This window comes from Microtus oregoni, unplaced genomic scaffold (genome assembly GCF_018167655.1).
Source record: "Microtus oregoni isolate MIOR12 unplaced genomic scaffold, Mior012 000033F_ref0000390, whole genome shotgun sequence".
NCBI lineage: Eukaryota > Metazoa > Chordata > Mammalia > Rodentia > Cricetidae > Microtus > Microtus oregoni.
This window is the reverse complement of record NW_024543092.1, coordinates 16504927-16524502: the sequence shown is the minus strand read 5'-3', so window position 1 is coordinate 16524502 and position 19576 is coordinate 16504927. Positions and strand designations below refer to the sequence as shown.

Genomic DNA, 19576 nt, shown 5'->3' with positions numbered 1-19576 from the left:
AAACATGGACTAGGCAGTTGCTGTAGCCAGGTTCTGTTCTAGGAGGGGCAGTGGAAGAAAAGCAAACAAGGCCCCTTTCTGTTGCAGGATGTTTGATGGCACTGTGACACTCCAGGACAGTTAATAAAGTTAACCTTGAATCAGGGGACGGAGTCACCATCAGGCAGACCAGAATTAGCCATAGAGATTTGAAGACCCAGGATACAATAGAGAGGCACAGGAAAGAGTGGGGAGGACCTTAGAAAGATTCTCTGCCTTTTTGATCTGGGAAGCGTGGAGATAGAGGGTCAGCTGGCCTGGTCAATCCTCTGCTGCTTTCTTGGCAGGTTTTTACCCCAATATTTGCATTTATTTATTTATTTTTGGTTTTTCAAAACAGGGTTTCTCTGGGTAACAGCCCTAGCTTTCCTGGAACTAGCTCTGTAGACCAGGATGGCTTCAAACTCAAAGAGATCCACCTGCCTCTTTCTCCCATGTACTGGGATTAAAGGTGTGCGCCACCACTGCCCCTGAGTTTTTGTTAATAACAGAACACTTTAGATAAGTGCCTTGCCTTTCTTGTCAAAGAATCATCTGTTTCAATGCGCCAGGCAATTCCAAGCTGTGGAGTTTATTTAAAGACTGGTGAGACAGAGCTCCCTCAAGGGCTATTAGATAGGTGGCTAAGGAGGTGTCCTCGGGTTGAGATCTAAAGAATGAAGGAGCTAGTGCTGGAGAACAAGGGACAGAGCACGTGAGGCTGGTACTGCAGAAGGACACAGATGCACAGGCACAGTCAGAGCCGCACAGCACAGGCCAGTGTGAACACAGACCAGCAGCCACACAAAGGCATGCTCACGAAGAGGTTGAAGGTTAGCGCCTTGTTTAGAGCAGGGCTACACTGCTTTCTATGCAAATGATGTGCACTCAGAGAAAAGGGAGCACCATTAATATAACTAGGGCTAAAATGCACTGGACAGCTGTAGGGCTTGAGCGCTGCTCACGACGGATCCCATGCAGATCCACGAGTGAGACATGCAGTTAGTTATTCACCTCCGGCTTGGACAACCGCGCAGAGAAACACTTCACGACACCACACCTTTGTTGTCAGCATCATCTCAAGCTACAACCAGGCTCCATAAAGATCATGCAGGATAAAATCTTTCCTCTATCCACCTGACTTTTGTGCACTGAGGCTGGAGGCTCTGTCCAGAAAGTGACCATCACGTCACACCTCAAAAGCTACTGTGTCACTACACCTGAGACCACGCTCAAATCCATTTCTCTGGAACTGAAGAATGTTCACAGCTCAACCCTACCTGAAAACCCAGCCCCAGCCCCATTCCCCACCCAGATCACTCTCTTCTCTCACTCACAAGAGCACCACTAGAGTAAACACGGCTTCCAGCTCACAACACCCATGTCCCTTCTTTCTTTATTGTCCCTCTCCCCCCATCTTGTAAGTTTATACTCCTCATTCTAGTAAATAACAGAGGTAAGCTACTGAGGGAGAGATCTAATACATAATTAGTCCATGGAGCAATTAGTAGGAGGGAAGTGGAGTGACTCTATATTCTTTACTCCATGTGAGTCTCAACATGACACGCTTAGCCTCTCTATAAAGGAAATGGTTGGCTCTGGCATAATTACAACAGGGATCCTCAGCCCAGAGGGAGGAATCTGTTAGGAAGCAGTGAAGATGGAATTGCAATCCTGGACTATCTTACGTGATGACGGGAAAGTCTGGCCTTTCCCAGCTATCCTCACCATCTGCTCCATGAGCCTATGCAAAACACAGGAAGGGGAGTGAGGAAGAGAGTGAGCAAGGACGAGATAACCCTCCCTGACCAAGGACCAAAGCACTGCCAGGAAGCAGCAAGCACTGCATGGGTTCAGCCCTGCTTGGGGATTTAGCATGGCACTGTAGAAACGATTTTGATTTGTCTGCATTTGCTTTCTTACAAAACAAGGGTAGATATAACGTTTGGTTTTGCTTTGCTTTTCATATTCTCACAAGTGAACCTAATTACTTCCGTTGAATTATAAACCATAAACAAAAGGTGAACTGACACAACCCAGAAAGATTATATCTTATCACCACCAGCAGAATAGATTTTCTCAAAAATAGTCCCTTACGTGTAGAGTGGAATGAAAGAATTCTCCAGACAGTTTAACTATTCAGTTACCTGTAACTACTCAGATCTGTAAGACTCTGATGGGGAACAACCCCTATATGCTGTGAATAAAGAAGCTGCTTTGGCCTGTGGCAGGGCAGAATACAGCTAGGCAGGAAATCCCAGCAGAGAAACAGGGTGAAAGAAGGCAAAGTCATAGAGATGTCAGCCGCAGCCAGGGAAGCAAGATGTGAGATAACAAGCCACAAGCCTCAAGGTAAAATATAGAATAATATAAATGGGTTAATCTAAGTTGTAAGAGCTAGTTAATAATAATCCTGAGCTAATAGGCCAAATATTTGTAAGTAATTTAAGCCACAGAGTGGTTATTTGGGAACTGGCAGGCGGGAAAGAGAGAAACCTCCAGTTACAAATGGTGCCCACTGCCTGGCGTGGATCCACGTAAGACCTGAGAAAGTTTAAAAAAGGTTCTGAATACACAGAAATGAAGCCTCACTGGGCTTCCTAGTCTCACAGTCTCATACCAGCAGTAGTGCAGAGACGCATCTCTCAACAGCTGCCTACAAAGTAGAGCTGGGCACCAGCTACCATGAGCTTAGCAGCATAGGTTTCTACAGTCTCACACAGGCCTCAGTACAGAGAAGCTAATCACCTGCACACTGTGTGGTGGATTTAGCTTCTACTCAGACAGACTAAAAGGGGTGATGGGCAGCGTGCTTGTTTGGTGGTGGCTTGGACCTGCTGTGTCCCACAGTTGGAGTGGTGAGCATGGCTCCCAGAACTGATAGTGAACTTACCTCCACCATGTTAGAAAGCAGAATGGGGTGGAGCCAACAGCCAAAGCTGCAGCTTTGTTCATAGCCACACCCACTTAGCATTTTAAAAACTCTCCTGGACAGAAAATAATAATTACAGATAAACAATAAAGATAGATTCAGACAAAAAGGACTCTAAATGGATCACAATGTGTTTGATAAATATACACAGGCTTGGGAAAGAGAGGATAAAGGATAGACAGAGTCACAGATTAAAAGAATAACTTAAAGATAATAAATAGGTTCTTAAAAAGGAAATAGAGTAATAAAAGGTATAATAAACCATGAAAGATAGAAAATACACAGAGAGTCTGGATTATGAATTATGTAGAAAATACTGCATTTTCTTTTGGTCTTTTGACTGTCAATGAGCTAACTGCAGAGAAACCAACATAGAGGTATCTGACTTCAAAGTTTGGGTCTAAGGATCTGTTGCTTTGTAAAAGAGGTTCTGCTTTTGTTTCCACATATGAGAAGCTGTGGATTCCTTCTAGGCTAATATCGTTTGATCAAGACCTCCTGAGAGGTCTCCATGGGAGCAATGGCCCAGGTGATCCAACATCCAGAACAGCTTACAGGCTATTGGCTTAGATGAATCAACCACAAAAAAAAAAAAAAAAATCCCAATCAAGACTTGACCATAATTTTAATTTTTTTCAGGATCCCCATTAGATTATTACATGTGTCCCCAATCAGCAGGAAGTAGTATAGAAAACTATACCTAAATTCCCAAAATATTGTTTATGAATGTTTGTTTTGTTTTAAAGTGGGTTGGTTATAAATGATTAATGGTCACAGTCAATCTCATTCTAAAGAAAAAGGGGGCTATGATACAGAAATGATAAAAAGGTAGATTATTAAATCTACTTTGATCCAAAAAACAACTTTTAATCTCAGAATACTTCACATTGGTGTAGATTTTGGTTTATTGATACATATTTAAGGTGAATTTTGTTATACTTATGTTTAAGGTATTATGTATGCAGCTCATTTAAAATGTAAAATACAGTTAAAATACAAATTAACAGTCATCTATAATGGTCAAACTTATAAGCATATTAATTGGGTTTTCTAGATATGCAGACATATTTCAGATGGATAGGTAATCTTAAAACACTTCAAAGGCCTACAGAATGTGGTATTTAAAATGTTTTAAAAAGGTAGACTTTTCTTGAAAGTGAAACACGCCTGCTCCTGGCAGCAGCAATTACTTCAAGGAGATGATGGACACTGAAGAAGCTCCTTATAGAGTTTCCTTTCAATATGGAAAGGCTAGCCATTTGGGCAAGAAACTGTTCTTGCCTGGACTGCTTGACAGTATAAACTGGACATACAGGATCTACAGGAAAAGCGACTGATGAACTTCCCAAAACAAGATGGAACAGTCCTTCAGGGTTCTTGCTTCATGGAAGAGTCTGCCAGGTACTCTGCAGGACACTGCAGACTGACAAACTGCCAATATAGGCATAACAGGTTCAAATTTCCTGCTTTACTAAGAAATATGCCAGATACTATGGACAAGAGGGGTGCCCTAACATTACGGAAGACCTTTGGGTGATTGTCCAGGCAGTCAGATATCTATCATTTCTAGAGTTTTGGAAGTTGCATCAATGCATTTCCTGTTAACTTAGGTAATATTATATCCCTCTGGATCTTTGATGGAGATGAAGAATAGATAGTTATAATTATAGCTTTCCTTAGTTATAGTAAAAGATAAACTAGATATGAAACTCTAGACTCACAAAAATAGGATAGAATATTTTCTTCAATTTTGCCAAGTTCAAACAGACTAAATATTGTAACTATAGTTCTTGCTTGATAACTGTTTTGGTATATGTAATTTTACCATGTTAAAGTTAAAACCTTCCTTTTTAATTAGAAAGAAAAGGGGAGATGATGTGGGATTCCCCTGTGTATGCTGTGAATATGTTTTATTACCATTGGTTAATAAAGAAGTGGCTTTAGCCAATGGCTGGGCAGAATACAGCTAGGAGGGAAATCCAAGCAGAGAATAGGGAGGAAGAGGGTAGAGACAGAGAGATGCCAGCAGCTTCTGGGGAAGCAAGATGTGAGGTAACAAGCCATGAGCCTCAAGGTAAAGTATAGAATAATAAAAATGGGTTAATTTAAATTATAAGTTAATAATAAGTATGAGCTAATAGGCCAAACAGTCTGTAATTAATATTAAGCTTCAGAATGTTTTTTGGGAACTGGAAGATGGAAGAGAAAAAAATGTCCGGTTACAAGATTCTCCATTTAAAGAGGTATGACCTGTTTTCCTACTTATAAAATATTATAGAAAAATGATACATTACTTTAAAATATTTCAAACACAATTTTCTAAAATATACTTTGAAAATATGTATTTTTAATTATTTTGTAAGTTTCTGATATGGCATTAGGAGACAGACAGACTCAAGGTAGGTGACCAAGTAACAGAACTAAGAAACAAAACAATACTGAATTCACTACCTGTCCTGATCGATTCTTTTCAAAGCCAAATCTTGGGCTCTTAAGAAAAAACACTCTAACCTAAGCAATCTGGGTTAATAGGCCACAAATCTAAAATAGAACTTACTGTTGGTTCTGTGGCACATGCTTGTAATTCCAGAATACTGGAAGCTGAGGCAGGGGGGCTGAATTCTTGAGAGCAGCCTAGGCTACAAAAAAAAAAAAAAAAAAAAAAAAAAAAAAGAAAGAAAGAAAAATAGGACTCACTCATAGAAGACTGTCATGGAAGCTGTAATTTACATTAGCAACTTATCGGATGCAAGGTGCACGCCACACATTGTATAATACACAGGCATGCTGAGCTTCACATGTAGCCACCTCCTCTAAAACATGGGAGTACTTCTGATACCATCAACGGACCACATGCTTACAGAGAGCCAGTGGGGATGATCTGTAAGCCATCTTAGATACTTGTACTTACTACTGGATATATGCAGTTGAATTACTGCATAAGACGATGAAACGAGTGAAAAAGTAACTTTAAAAAAACCTAAGTTGAACATTTTTAGGAACCATTAAAATAAATTGCTAAAAGCTCACTAAGTATAACCTAGACAGCAGTTCAGACAGATGGGGAATCATTTCTAAAAATCTAGGATTCTGTACTCACAATGATTTGAAATCACCTCAAATTCTCCAGGCTCTTTACAACAAACTAAAAACGGAAGCTATAGGCAATGCATTATGAATGTGGGTTACACAAGACAAGAACTGCACTCCCAGGAATGGACTCAACGGGAGTCGCTGGCTATCTAAGGACTGCTGAGCATGCCTGAGATGAGATATTCACTGCTTCCCTGCTCATCGTCATCTATCAGTTCAGCAGATGACTGCAGCCATCCTTCTCCACTCAGCCTCCTCCTGCTGCTGTCCCCACCTGAGCTGTGGACCAAGGGCAGCCTTGTCCCGTGAGGATTCTAAGGGCACTGGTGTTTGCTGTGGGACAATGGTTTTTTATCCTGTCACTTGTATTATTTTTAATAAAATGCTGATTGGCCAGTAGCCAGGCAGGAAGTATAGGCGGGGCAACCAGGCAGGAAGTAGAGGCAGGGCAATGAGAATTCTGGAAAGAGGAAAGTTTAAGTCTGCAGTAGTGGCCCAGCCTCAGAGGAAGCAAGATGTGACCGCCTCGCCAAAAGGGGTACCAAGCCATGTGGCTAACTCAGACAAGAATTATGGGCTAATGTAAATTATAAATTAGTAAACAAGAAGCCTGAGCTAATGGGCCAATGAGTTTATAACTAATGCAGACCTCTGTGTGATTCTTTGGGACTTAACAGCTACAGGACCGGGCGGGACAGAAAACCTCGGCCAACAGGTGTTAACGAGCTGGTATGTGCAGACCATGCGCACGTCTTAGTCTCCAGGTGAAGACAGTGCCATCTTTAGATGACCCTTAATGGCTGCCAGTTGTATGACCTATTCATGTTAACTTAAAAACAAATTTGCCTTAATGATCATTAAGCAACATAAACACAATTTATGATGTATTTACAAGGCCACTATTACGACCAAAATTTCGCTATTAAGGTTAATTATTAATGTTTAAATATGATAACAGGGGTTTGAATGTGTATTTTTGGAAAGTCTTTACATATATATGAAAATATTTTCCATGAAATAATGTTGAAATTTTTTCAAAACCAATGAGGGAAGGGGAACATGTGGGACAGAGACTAAAATAACTGAAACTGCCTAGGGGCAGCCCACTGTAGCCGTAGGAGGTGTCCATGAAGGTTCACTGTGCCTTTCTACTTTGGTCTACATTTGAAATGTTTACAAATAGCTACAAAAAAATGCTGAAGTATGCCAAAATGTTTGGATAATGTATTAACAATTCATAGGCATGGACTTTTTACGAAATTCTATTAATATATTTTGAACAAACAAAAATAATCACTGAATGACCCACAGAAGAACAAAGATTCATTCACTGAATCTTAAAATTCTAAGCCCAGAGCAACATTCCAGCCCAGTTCTCGGTACTTCCGCTGCTTCTTACCCTGCCCTGTTCACACCTGGAGGCTTCAGGAGTCAGTCACACCAGAAACCAGCTACAGCGTTATCAGAAGAGGAATGCAGTCAGGCCTACATGACCCCGTGGTGGACACCAGTGAGGTCAGGATGACAGGCCAACCTGGCTATAGGTCAAAGGGGTGAATGGTCCAATGGGTTATGTGTGTCCTCGTGTCCAGGAAATGACAGCTTCTACCTGGCTTTCAGACACACCTATCAAGAGACATATTCTTACTTCTCTCCAGAATCTCTGAATTGATTGAGATACACAAGTTACAGAAGGATGATCCTCCAGGGCTTCCGAAGCTCGCTGATCCAATTAAATACAGCAATGCTTGTCCTGGATACAATCAATTAAGGTTTAAGAAGGAATTAAAGATTTCAATCCGGTATCAAAGTGAACACAAGCTCAAGAAGCAGCAGCAAAGGAGCTAGTCGTCGGGCGTGGTGAAACACTCCGATAGTTTTACATTCCCAAACCAACGCAAGGTCCCAGGCGCGGCATACAGCTAGCTCCCTACTGACTTGGCCCATGGCCAATTCTGTGCGAACAGGCACTGGCCAGACGTGCACACCCAAGGGGAATACCTTTCCTAAGAGCTCTGAATGACAACACCACCCCTTCCTTCAGGTCTCAGTCACCTTCCTGTGGGACTTCACTGACCACCGTATTCAGCCCCACCCCCACTCACCTTGTAAACTGGCCACCACACCATGGGAGAAAGTCCTGGGGACAGGGATCTTGTTTTATTTTATGTGCATTGGTGCTTTGCCTGCATATGTGTCAGATCCCTAGAACTGGAGTTACAGACATTTGTGAGCTGACATATGGATGCTAGGAATTGAACCCAGATCCTCTGGAAGAACAGTCAGCACTCTTAACTGATGAACCAGATTTCCAGCCCCCTGAGGACAGTTTGAAAAATAATTTCTTAGAAGCTATATTCCTCACATTGCAACATTCTTTGGTCCAATAAGTGAGTGATGAAATTACTAAAGAACAAAGCAGCATAATGAGCGGCCATGTGATTTCGGTGAACTGGGTACATGGTTCTGCTCTACAGATAAAGAAAGCTACTAGAGACAAGGCTGGCCAGGAACTCACTACTTGGTAGAAGATGACCTTGAACTTCTGAGCTCCCTGACTCTACAGTCCAAATGCTAGGACTACACGAGACTCAACAACTTGTTCTGTTTATAGTACTATGAAATACCACAACCCAATCATAACACCCATTTCTCGCTTTACAGACAGATACATTGGTAAGCCCACAGGGAAATGTTCAATTAGTTCTTGAGATCAATTGGTAAAGATAACACTTTAGTAATGTTACCTTCAATCTTTAAAGTGGGTGGCTGCTGCTGCTTCTCCTCCCCCTCCCCCCACTTTCTTCTCTTCAACTCAAACCATTAGTGCCACTATCTCGAAAGCCATGACAAAGCAATCCTTCTAGTCTGGGAGTCTAAAACCTCTAACCTAGACAGAAAACACCTATGAGAATCCTGCAAACCAGAGAGTGAGCGCGAAGCCCTCTCTGACTCCTTTGGAAACTCCCAAAGGCGGCAAACAGAGGCCCAAGGCTCTAGCAAAGGCATTGGAGAGCAGTCAGCATCCAGACACAATGTGAGACCTGGAGAGGCAAACCTACAACTGGTCTCCAGCACCCTAAGGGACAACTGGTGGGCAGCTCCTTCCTGCACTGAGACAGGGACTCAGGCCATGCAGAGATCTGCACCCCACACAGCATAGAACCAGCAAATGGCTCCCTCGTTCTCACTAAGAAGGGCAGGTGGATGAACTTCTAAGGTTAAGGAGTAAAAACTAAAGAGCAAGCCCCTGGAGGGCTGAGAGGCTCTGAAGGAAGGCAACATAAGGTCTTACTTTCAAGGCCAGCTATGGGCATCCGAATACAAAGACCTTCACCCCCAGGTTATGATCAAAATCCATTGTACATTTTTATAGAAGAGTAGCTTTATTTATCACTATATTTTTTTAGGCCCATCTGGATTGTGTGGAATTCACAGCCAAATCTACTCCAGTCTGTCTATTTAGAGGAAAGTGAGCTTGCAGTACACTTGTCTGCAGCACACTAACCAGACTCGTCTAGGACCAGAACCCAGGCTCCTGATCTCTCCGCTAGCCTACCACTGCTCTAAGACACACACTATTATTGCATTCTGAAGACATTACATTTTTTTTCTTAAATACAAAATTTAAAGGAAATCTCAAACCAAATGAGTTCTTATGACATGGCTACAGTTACTACAGAGGATGGTAGCTACCTCAAAATCCATTCCATGCATACAATGCCCCCTCATGTATCTTGGGTGTTTTACTTTATTTGAGACGGTCTTGGTATGGTAGCCTAGACTTGCCTGTACCTACCATGTACTGGCCTAGAACTCTCAGCAATCCCCCTGTCAAAACAGCTTCGTGTGAAAGCACAATTCACGGAGAAACACTCAGCACTAAAAGGTAGTATGAGGTCATTAGTATTTATGATGGTTGGCAAGATGAGAACCAGCCAGGAGACAAGGCTCCCAACGCCTATGAGAGATTATCTTAGTTAGGGTTAGTCTTTTGGTGTGCCTGTGAGAGGTTATATGGATAGGTGGGAAGACCTACCCACTGTGAGTGGCACCAATCCCTAACCTGGGCTCTGGGATTGTACAGAAAAGAAAAAGCTGCACACACACTCTCCCTTCCCTCCCTCTCCCCCCTCCCAGAAGCCCCCCCCCCATCTCCCTCTCCCCTTCTAGCTCTCTCCTTCATAACTATAGGTGGAATGTGACCATCTGCTTCCTGTTCCTACAGCTTTGACTCTGTTGTGAGGATGGACTGTACCCTTGAACTGTGAGCTGAAATACATCTTCGATTGCCTTTGTCAAGGCATTTTATCATAGCGACAGAAAAAGAAGCTATGAGCATTTGTGAGTCTGTGTATTACTGTAACATTATACACATTTGAATAACAGTATCAAAAATGGGAAGAATTTAATTTATGCTCTGGAAAGACTGACTCAACCCTTTCCCTGGAGAATCTATTCTAAATACTGAAAACCAAGCACAGTATATAAACACATCAAGCATTTTAAGGAAACTGCTTACGTGGAAACTAAAAGGAGAACTGACTTTAACCATTCCTAAACACCACATCTTTGTCCACAGGGAACTGGGAACGGACCAGGGCATGAGACTATCTGTCCTCCACATGCTCTTTGCTGGCTCCTAAAAGTGACCTAAGACGACAAGTCCTGCATAAAATTTTAGAGCCCAACCAGAGACTCTAGACTTGTATCTTCTTTCAAATACACTTTCTGTCCTGAAGGAAGGACACTCTATCAAAGAGCACTTTAAATGAGACCTCAGCTCCAGCACACCTTGTTATGGAATGGTACTCTCTCACTGAGAGGTAGAGAAGCAAGTCTGTGACCCTTGGGAGCACTGCCTCTTCAGGGATAAATACTTCAGGACTCATGTTCAGATATTAAAGTAAGTTACAAAGACTGAGTCAAGAGACCCAGCATCCTTAAATACTATGTTTATAATGTCTAAAATGAGCAAGAGGGGCAAAAACGTCACGGTTTTAAAGACCATAAGGAAAAAGGAGAAAAAGAAATACTAATTGGGAAGTTGTAAGATGTACACAAGTGTATAACTCTGAACGCTTGGCGGTAATCCATTCTCACCCAGATGCGCACACAAACATCCCAGAGATGAGATTTTCACAGCTGCTCTCACACTCCGCTCTCTTCCCTTCCAGTGAGTGTGCTCCCAGGACACTATCACACTCTGCTCTCTTCCCTTCCAGTGAGTGTGCTCCCAGGACACTATCACACTCTGCTCTCTTCCCTTCCAGTGAGTGTGCTCCCAGGACACTATCACACTCTGCTCTCTTCCCTTCCAGTGAGTGTGCTCCCAGGACACTATCACACTCCGCTCTCTTCCCTTCCAGTGAGTGTGCTCCCAGAACACTCTGATTCGGCTTTTATTCCTGCAGGTGCGCCAAGCTAATACCAGACTGAAACAGCAAAGTGCAATGAATGTTGAAGTAAAAAGCATACAGTCAACAGGGCGGTGGTGGTGCACGCCTTTAATCCCAGAGTGGAGGCAGAGGCAGGTGGATCTCAGTGAGTTCAAGGCCAGCCTGGTCTACAAAGTTCCAGGACAGCCAGTACTGCACTGAGAAACCCTGTCTCGAAAAACCGAAAAAAGCATCCAGTCACATGGCCTGTAAGACATGCTCCTTAGTCAACACAAGGGAAAAGCTCTAGAAAATGCCAAACTGGAGTAAAGGCAGAGAAACCCAGAGAGAAGTACACGTGCTAAGCAGAATTTCACCCTGTATTCACCGAACCCTGACGGAGCTGCACTTAGGCTGCAGAGAGTCAGGGAAGTAAGGGAGCAAAATTCTGACCCTGACCAGCTGGGGCTGCTAGGAATCCCAGTCAGAAGGAAAGAAGGAGGGGACAGCAAGGAAATGACGCCAAGGTGTGAAGCAGGCTGTCTGGCATGGCTGGAAACCACGAAGGAGCAGCACGGGAAGACAACTCAAGGCTGAGAGACTCCAGAGGACGGGGTAAACACACGCTTCCTGGGAAACACAATTTCAGTGCGACAACCAGAACCACTCAGACTGATCCCAAGGGAAAATAAAATAGTGAAACATCTAAGGAAACAAAGCACCATGAAGGAGGGTGCAGAAAGACCCAGCTGGACTTCTGTTACCAGAGCCATCAGGTCAGAAACTGAAAACATGAGGAAGGAATCCGAGACTAAAGAAAAATCACACAGAACTTCTAAAACCAGAATACAGCCCAGACCCCCTTAAGTCCCAAGCTTTGCACATAATCCACACTGACACCACAGTGGACTTCAGAACAGTGAAGATGGGGGTCTTGACAACAGGCAGAGGGAAGACCTGGGCACTTAGAAAACAACTGTAGCCAATGGCTGCTCAGTGACCCAGGAAAGCTGAGCAAGGACAGGTTCACTGTGCTGAGCCTAGAACTTGCTGCACCCAGAAAGCCCACCATCTCTGATGGACAGGAAAAATGCATTTCATAAATGACCAGTTATCAACAACAAGCCTGCCTTAATGGGAACCCCAGTTTACTCTAAGCAGAAGAAAACCCTGTACCCAAGAAAGGGTGTAGCTGGGAGCAGTGGTGGACACCTTTAATCCCAGCACTCTGGAGGCAAAGGACTGAATATAAGAAAATATAGTATACAAAGATAGGGATACAATACATCTAAATAATCATTAATTCTATACAGTGAAAACATCCAGTTTCTATTTTATTTAATACTAAGTAATAACTGATTATACTAGGAAATTTACTGCAGTTATATATCCTTAGGTCATTTTTAAATTCAGAAAGTATGATATTGAATAATTTCAGACTTAAATTTAGAAACATCAACAGACTAACGTCCTCCACTGGGGAAAGAGACATTTAACACAAGCCCAAATGGTAGGGATTGGGAGAGGCAGTATAGCTTCCAAAACCCTGAGAGCTGACTAATCCTCAATCAACCTGTGAGATGGTAAATATCAGGAAACATAAACAGCAGCAGATAAAAATCCCTAGCAACAAAGATCACTAGGATCAAAAGGTAAGATCTGTCAGGACCCTTTCCCAGCACTTGGGAGGCAGGTGGGTCTCTGTGGGTTTGAGGCCAGCCGGGTCTACAGAGCAAGTTCCAGAGCTGGTAGCCAACTCTGTCTCAAAAAAACCAAATAAATAAATAATTCGACCAATATTTATGAAATGAAAGCTAGTAAAGTCAAATTAACAGTGGAAACATAGTTTTAAGGAACAATGCATCACTAGCAACAGGGGGGTCACCTCGTAAAGACAAAAGTCTAATCACCTGAAAGGTACTGTTAAGCTTAGTGAAACTGTTTAAGCCCACCATTTTATTTAGTCTTTTGTTTTATATTTTAAGTTTATTTTTTATAAAGTTTTTAGAACCTCATGTTAAGCATGCTGTATTTGTAACATTTCCATCCCTCCCTCGCTTCTCTCTCCAACACGCCCACTCTGGCTGACTTAGACCCCTTCTGTGGTTCTTTACTTATATGAGCACGTGCGCACGCGCACACACCTGAGTACATTTATTGCTGCTCACATACACAAGTGTTTGGAGCTGATCACTCAAGCCTGACAAGGGTCTTGTCCCTGGAGAGCCTTGACTCCCCCTCCTTCAGCAGCCACTGAATGCCAGAACTCTTCCCTGCGGGTGGGGCCCGAGGATTCCATCCCATCGGTATGCTGCTGGTGTGGTCATGATGCAGGCTGTCTGGGCAACCACATTTTTGAGATGTCTGGGTAAGGCTTCCTATAGTGTCACCACATCACAGCGGACTCCCTGGTCCTCTGGCTCTTAAATCTCTCTATCCCTTCTCCTGCAAGAGCCCATTTTAGTATTTCCACCAACTTCAGACTGTAAATTGGTAAGGATACAGATGTGAAGAGCATATTTAACAAGTTCAACCTTATTCACTAACTACATGCACACAGAGAACTGATAGACTCTTTCTGCACAAAGACACATAAATAATTGTTTCCTAAGTATACGCTTAGTCTCAACAGATTTCTAGCCACAGTACTGGCTATCAAGGAGACTCCTTGATCGATGCTTTCAAATGAGAAACAACCACGGGGAAATCTTAAACTTTTGGAAGCTAAGCACAATGTTTACAACTCACAGGTTAACTATCACTCTTTGAAGCCTCAAAGTGTGAGGCTGTTCCAGCTATTTAACACACTAAGAATCAATTTTTCATGGAATTATGAGTAGACCCCTGTATTTCAAAACATTACTAATATCTAAACCGCAGGCATAATTTTTGCATTGTGCATGTATAGGTTGCTAACTTTCAGTCGGAGGTAAGTTACAATGTATGAGTCTCTGTCACTAGACCGTCATCACTGCTCTTCCACACTGATGCTGAGGATACAAAGGTGAGCAAAAGGGTGGAGGCCCCCAGCCTCCAGGGCCCACAGCAGCTTAAGGAGGCAGCCACCAGCTAGAGAAGCACATGTAACCGGGAACTGGGAGGAATGACAGGACAAAGAGGCTTCTGGGAAGGGATGCTCTGGGCTAAGACCTCATGCGCACAGAGAAGGCACGCAGGAAAGAACAGCAGACACGTCACATCAGGGCATTCTTGACAGGGTCTCGTCACAAAGCCCAGACTGGCCTCGAACTTAGATCGGCCTGTCTCCATGCCCCTAGAGCTAGCATTACAGGTGGACAGCACTACACCCTGATGAAAGCTACCAAGTTTTAAGCGGTTAAAGTCAAGCTATTATTTAACTTTCAGATGATCAATATAAAGGCAAAACACAGTAAAAACAATCTTTGCCAAACTCTTCACTTCCTAATCTCTTCCTCCTTTCCTAAAGACTGTTTCACGTTTCTTACAGAATCTTTCTCTGACTACACATACAGACAGGTAAGACATAAAATACTGTTGTGCGAAGTGCCCAGGAAGCATCTCTAAGTCTCCTGCGCTATAACTATACAACTAGGGTATGGTGGCACATGCCTGCCATCCCAGCACCTGGGCACAGAGGCCTGCAACCGCTGGGAGTTTATCTTGGTCTACAGAGCGAGTTCCAGGCCAGTGAGGGCCCATGTCAAAATCAGAACAAAATTCTCCCCAAACAAACTATTTTAAAAAGTCTTGTGTGTGTGCATGTGCACACGTTCACACATTTGTGCATGTGTCCACATGTGTGTGGAGGCCAGGAGGTCAGAGGTCACATAGGTGGCCTTTCTGGTGTCTTCATCTTATTTTGAGACTATGTCTCTCTCTGACTCTGACAGGCTGGCTGGCCAGGGAAGCCTTCCCAGTGCTCTAACTACAGATGCACTAGTTTGGGCTTTCTTTTTTTTTAACTTGGATTCTGGAACCCAGGTTCCCATCCACGTACACGTCACCGATCAGCCAATCTCAGCCACTCGGCTTTAATTCTTAAGACTCTTCTGGTAGGATTTCTATTAATCAAATAAAGAGGTTTTTGCTTGGAAGAGACTACAAGGTTGCTTTCTAACTGTGCCCAGGGCATGCAGTCTGGTGAAGAGCCTCGTCTCCTAGCCAGACTGCTAAGGTTCCACACTCATTTGATTCAATCATAAGCTGCATAACAGATCTGGAAAGTGAAGTTGGAAGGCAAGGCACCAGGCATCCCAGAATTTTATTATTCCTATAAAGTGACCGTGTAAGCACAACAGGATCCAAATCAACCAGCGAAGCCTAACTCCAGTATGGAACTTACAGTTAATCACGTGGCTATAGGCCGACTGCCATTAATTATGTTTATTTTGACACAGACAAAAAGTTCTCAAGACTTCATCTTTGAAATGAACTCATGTTTACTCAGATTCACTGCAGGATTATGTCAGAGCATAATCTCAGGGGACACCTAACGGAGGTCACGACAGAAACCCTCCATCCGCCCGTCCCTCACTGTGTTTGTTAGATGAGACCTGTCTCCAAGCAGTGTACTCAAGCGCAGTCCAACACTCGACTGAAGAAAGATGAGAAACAAACCCAGATGATCCCTTTAAAATGTTCAGTTGCTGATTTTGTCTTTGGCAAAAGAACTGCCCAATTAAAGTTCTTTTTGTCTATTAGGACTTTACCAAGAACTCTTAAAGTAACGAGATTCAGGATGACTAGAGAGACGGTCCAGTGGTTAAAAGCACTGGCTGCTCTTCCAGAACCTACATGGGAGCTTACAACTCTCAGTTAACTCCAGTTCCAGGGGATCCAGTGGTCTCTTCTAACCTCTGTGGGCACCAGGAAGGCATGTGGTACACAGATGTCCATGTGGACAAAACACCCATACACAAAAAATAATTTAAGAAAACATGGAACTTCAGAGTATATTCAAGGAAATCTATTAAGAACAAGGAAGACGAAAAGAGTGTCTGAAGAAAATACCATCCTCCAGTAAATCCTACGGCAATCCCAGCAATACCTCAAACGTCCAGATGAAGCATTTACTTCCCAACACTCAGCTCTTACAGCCAAAGCTCGAGTACCACTTGAGCTTAAAACGTTACTCAGAGTCCATCATCATTACTAAGTACATCTAACCACCGACAGGAGTAAAGGAAGGAGAAAAATCAAACCGTTCAGCAGTAGGAAAGGGAAGGGGCTGGGACAAACAACAGCGACAACTTGTCTCTCTGGGAACAACTGAAAAAGAAGACTCTGGTTTGTCACAGAAGCATCTGGGAACAGAAAAGCTAGAAAACTGCAGAAGGCTTCCCTTCTAATGACTGCTTCCCAGCCAGCCCCTTTCTTCAGTCAGCAATGGTCTGTCACCCAGTCCACGTGGGGACACCGCCACCAGGAACTGTGATTACGAAGTGGAGAAGGGCACCAAGGGCCAGGAGAGCTGGAATTTGCCTTCAGAGAAGCAGATAACAAGGGAGGAAATGTTTACACGGCTAAGGACTAAGAGACTTGTGTTCAGTGAGGTCACAGGCAACTCAACTTCAGAACAAGGACCACCGTGCTTTTTCCACTAGAAACGTTAAAGTTCAAGCTTCACCGGCAAACAAACGTTTCATTAAACATGGGCATGTGCATTTGCTGCCAAGCGAAAACAGGCATGCGCACCTCAGAGCCGTCAAAAGTATTACAAACCAACTCCTACAGAATAGGGTTCACGTCACGAACCACTGTCACGGGTGCAAGACAACTACGCACTTGGACTCGCGATTTCTGAAATGTTTGGCAACAAACCTCAAAATCAAATTTCCTTAGAAATCTTTCGCTTGAATTGGGTTTTATTGCCAACAAGGTGGTCACAAAATCAGGGTGTTCAGAGGTGGGCAGTTGGTTCATATCTGATAAAACCAAGCAATGGCACAGCCCAGATAGACTAACGAGGCAATTCTGATGACAGCGACCCTAGCAAGTTCCCTGGGGAAACCTCATTTCTGTATAAACACTCCACCTACAGAGCTGGAGCACAGAATCTGTCTGGGCCCCAACTTCAACAGACCAAGCGGTATCAGGCACTTCTCATCTCTCAAACTCCTTCACATTAAAAAAAAAAAATTATCCTCCATAAACTCCCACTCGAAAATAAAAAAGTTTGCATCAACCCAGAAGCAGCTTAGATAACTCAAAAATAATTATGGAAAGACATGCTGATGTTTGACATAATCAGAACTCCACGGATAAGTTAATCCACTCCCCACACATCACATCACAGATCCATCAGGGGTTCACCTATGGTACTTCCTCCGACCCCAGGTCCTCATTTCCAAGGTTCAGGCTTTTCTCGAGGGCTATTTCATCCCCCAAGTAACTACTGAAACCGCACAAGAAAAGGGAACCGGAGAGACGAATTTTTGCAGACTCAGATAGCAAAAACGGACTGCTAATTTCACAAACAGCAGCATAAAATAAGCAAACCAAGATTCCTGGCCATTCACCAAGCAGGAACCAAAGTTCCTTCCACTAAGCAATTCGGGCCTTGGCCCTTTTTTCTTGTTGTTGTTGTTTCTCTTCTGCCAGCAAACACGTAACCTAAAAGCACAGTCATTTCCCTCTTGATACTTTATTCACTCCGAAAACGTCCCATTCAAACCGAAAAGACAGCAAACCAAAAGGAAAAAATGAGAGACTTAAAGGCAGTGGGCGCGGAGCGCGGCTCCGGGAGGCTGCAGCGTCCTCCCCGCCCGGCTCGGCCCCCTGGCGCGCGGGGCCGCGGACCGGGGAGGGAGGCAGGGGACGCGTGGCAGCCTCCGGGGGTCCGGGGTTCCAGGGTTGCGGGAACTTTCCGTCCCGGGGCGCTCGCCTCGGCTCAGGTGCAAACTTTGCAAAGCCGCCTCCCGGGAAGCCGACCCCAGCGCTCCTCCGCTCCGGTGCCCGAGGCGGCGGCCCGGGCCGCTGGGACTCGCGAGCAACCCCGCCGGGGCTCTTCGGCCTCCCTCCCCCGCCGCCGCAGCGGAGCCGAACGGCCGGCCCGGCCTGCGCCGCGCGCCCCTCACCTTGGTGGCCATGGCGGGCGGTTCCCGGGCCCCGCTGGGCCGGCTGGTCTCCCGCGCCGCGGAGCGAGCTTCGGCCCTAGGCGGGCGGCGAGGACGGCTGCGGCTGCGGCTGTGGCTGGCGGCTGCGGCCCGGCGCGGCGGCGCGGCGGCTCCGTCTCAGCCTTGCTCTCGGCGCTCGGGCCCCCGCGGCTCGGCGCCTCCCGCCGCCGCCCGCGCCTGCAGTTCCTGAAAGTCCCCGGCTGCGCGGCCCCCGCCCCCGCCGGCCAAGCCTCCCATGGACCGCGGCGTGCGCAGCGCGGCCGGCGGAAGCGCGCCTGGGGCCTCGGTCGCAGTCCGGCCTCCACGCCCGCCCCGGCCTCCGCCCCGACCCCGCCGCCCGCGGGCCCCTGTGTGCGTGGGCCACGGCCGGAGCGGCGGCCGCGGGGGCGGGCGAGCGCCCGGGTCGCGGCCTGGTGTGAGCCGAGCGGTTCCCCGTGTCGCTGCGTGCGGGTGGAGGACGACGACGGCTCTGGCTACCCGCCTGGGATCCCCGGGACACGGCGGGGCTGCAGATGGGTCGGGGTGCTTGGGGGTTGACTACCGCGGGTGCCACATAGCCAGCCAGCCAGCCCGGGCCGAGCAATGGCTTCCTGCTCCCTGCCTGGGAGATCCTGCCTTCTCCATGGAGTTTCCTCAAGGCTGTGATCTGGCCTGGGCGTCTGTCTGGGCCTGGACGCTGGAGGATTCCATTCTCAGATGACCCACTTCGGTCTTTTGGATCATTAAAAAAAAAAAAAAAAAAAAAAAAAGCCTCAGAGCTTTGAGGGTACTACAGGTTTCCTTAAGTTGAAAGAGAAGTCCGAATTATAACATCTTCAATTCAGAGTAGTTTGTCCACAGTGGAATCTATGTGAGTTTTATTAGTAAACGATGACTTAAATCAAGCAATGAGATTTTTTTCACAAAAAAATGCCACTGGAAAATTTGCCTTAATTGTTGTGATAGTTTAGTACATTGTATTTTTATTTAGGATATATCTTCTAGATATAAAATAGACTCTGTTACCCCAGGAAGTTGGTATTCAAATTTATAACTTCTTGGGGGGTGGGTGTAGAATG

The 19576-nt window shown here is 45.0% G+C and overlaps 1 protein-coding gene across 1 annotated transcript in view; it reads right to left on the bottom strand.

The window, feature by feature from the left end:
* Snx9 (sorting nexin 9) overlaps window positions 1-19027 on the bottom strand; it is an 87964-nt gene extending 68937 nt beyond the window's left edge. Inside the window, exon 1 of the mRNA XM_041680357.1 lies at window positions 18480-19027. Within this exon, the coding sequence (XP_041536291.1) occupies window positions 18480-18491 (12 nt within the window). The 5' untranslated portion in view covers window positions 18492-19027. The remainder of the gene's footprint in view (window positions 1-18479) is intronic.
* Window positions 19028-19576: the final 549 nt, after the last annotated feature.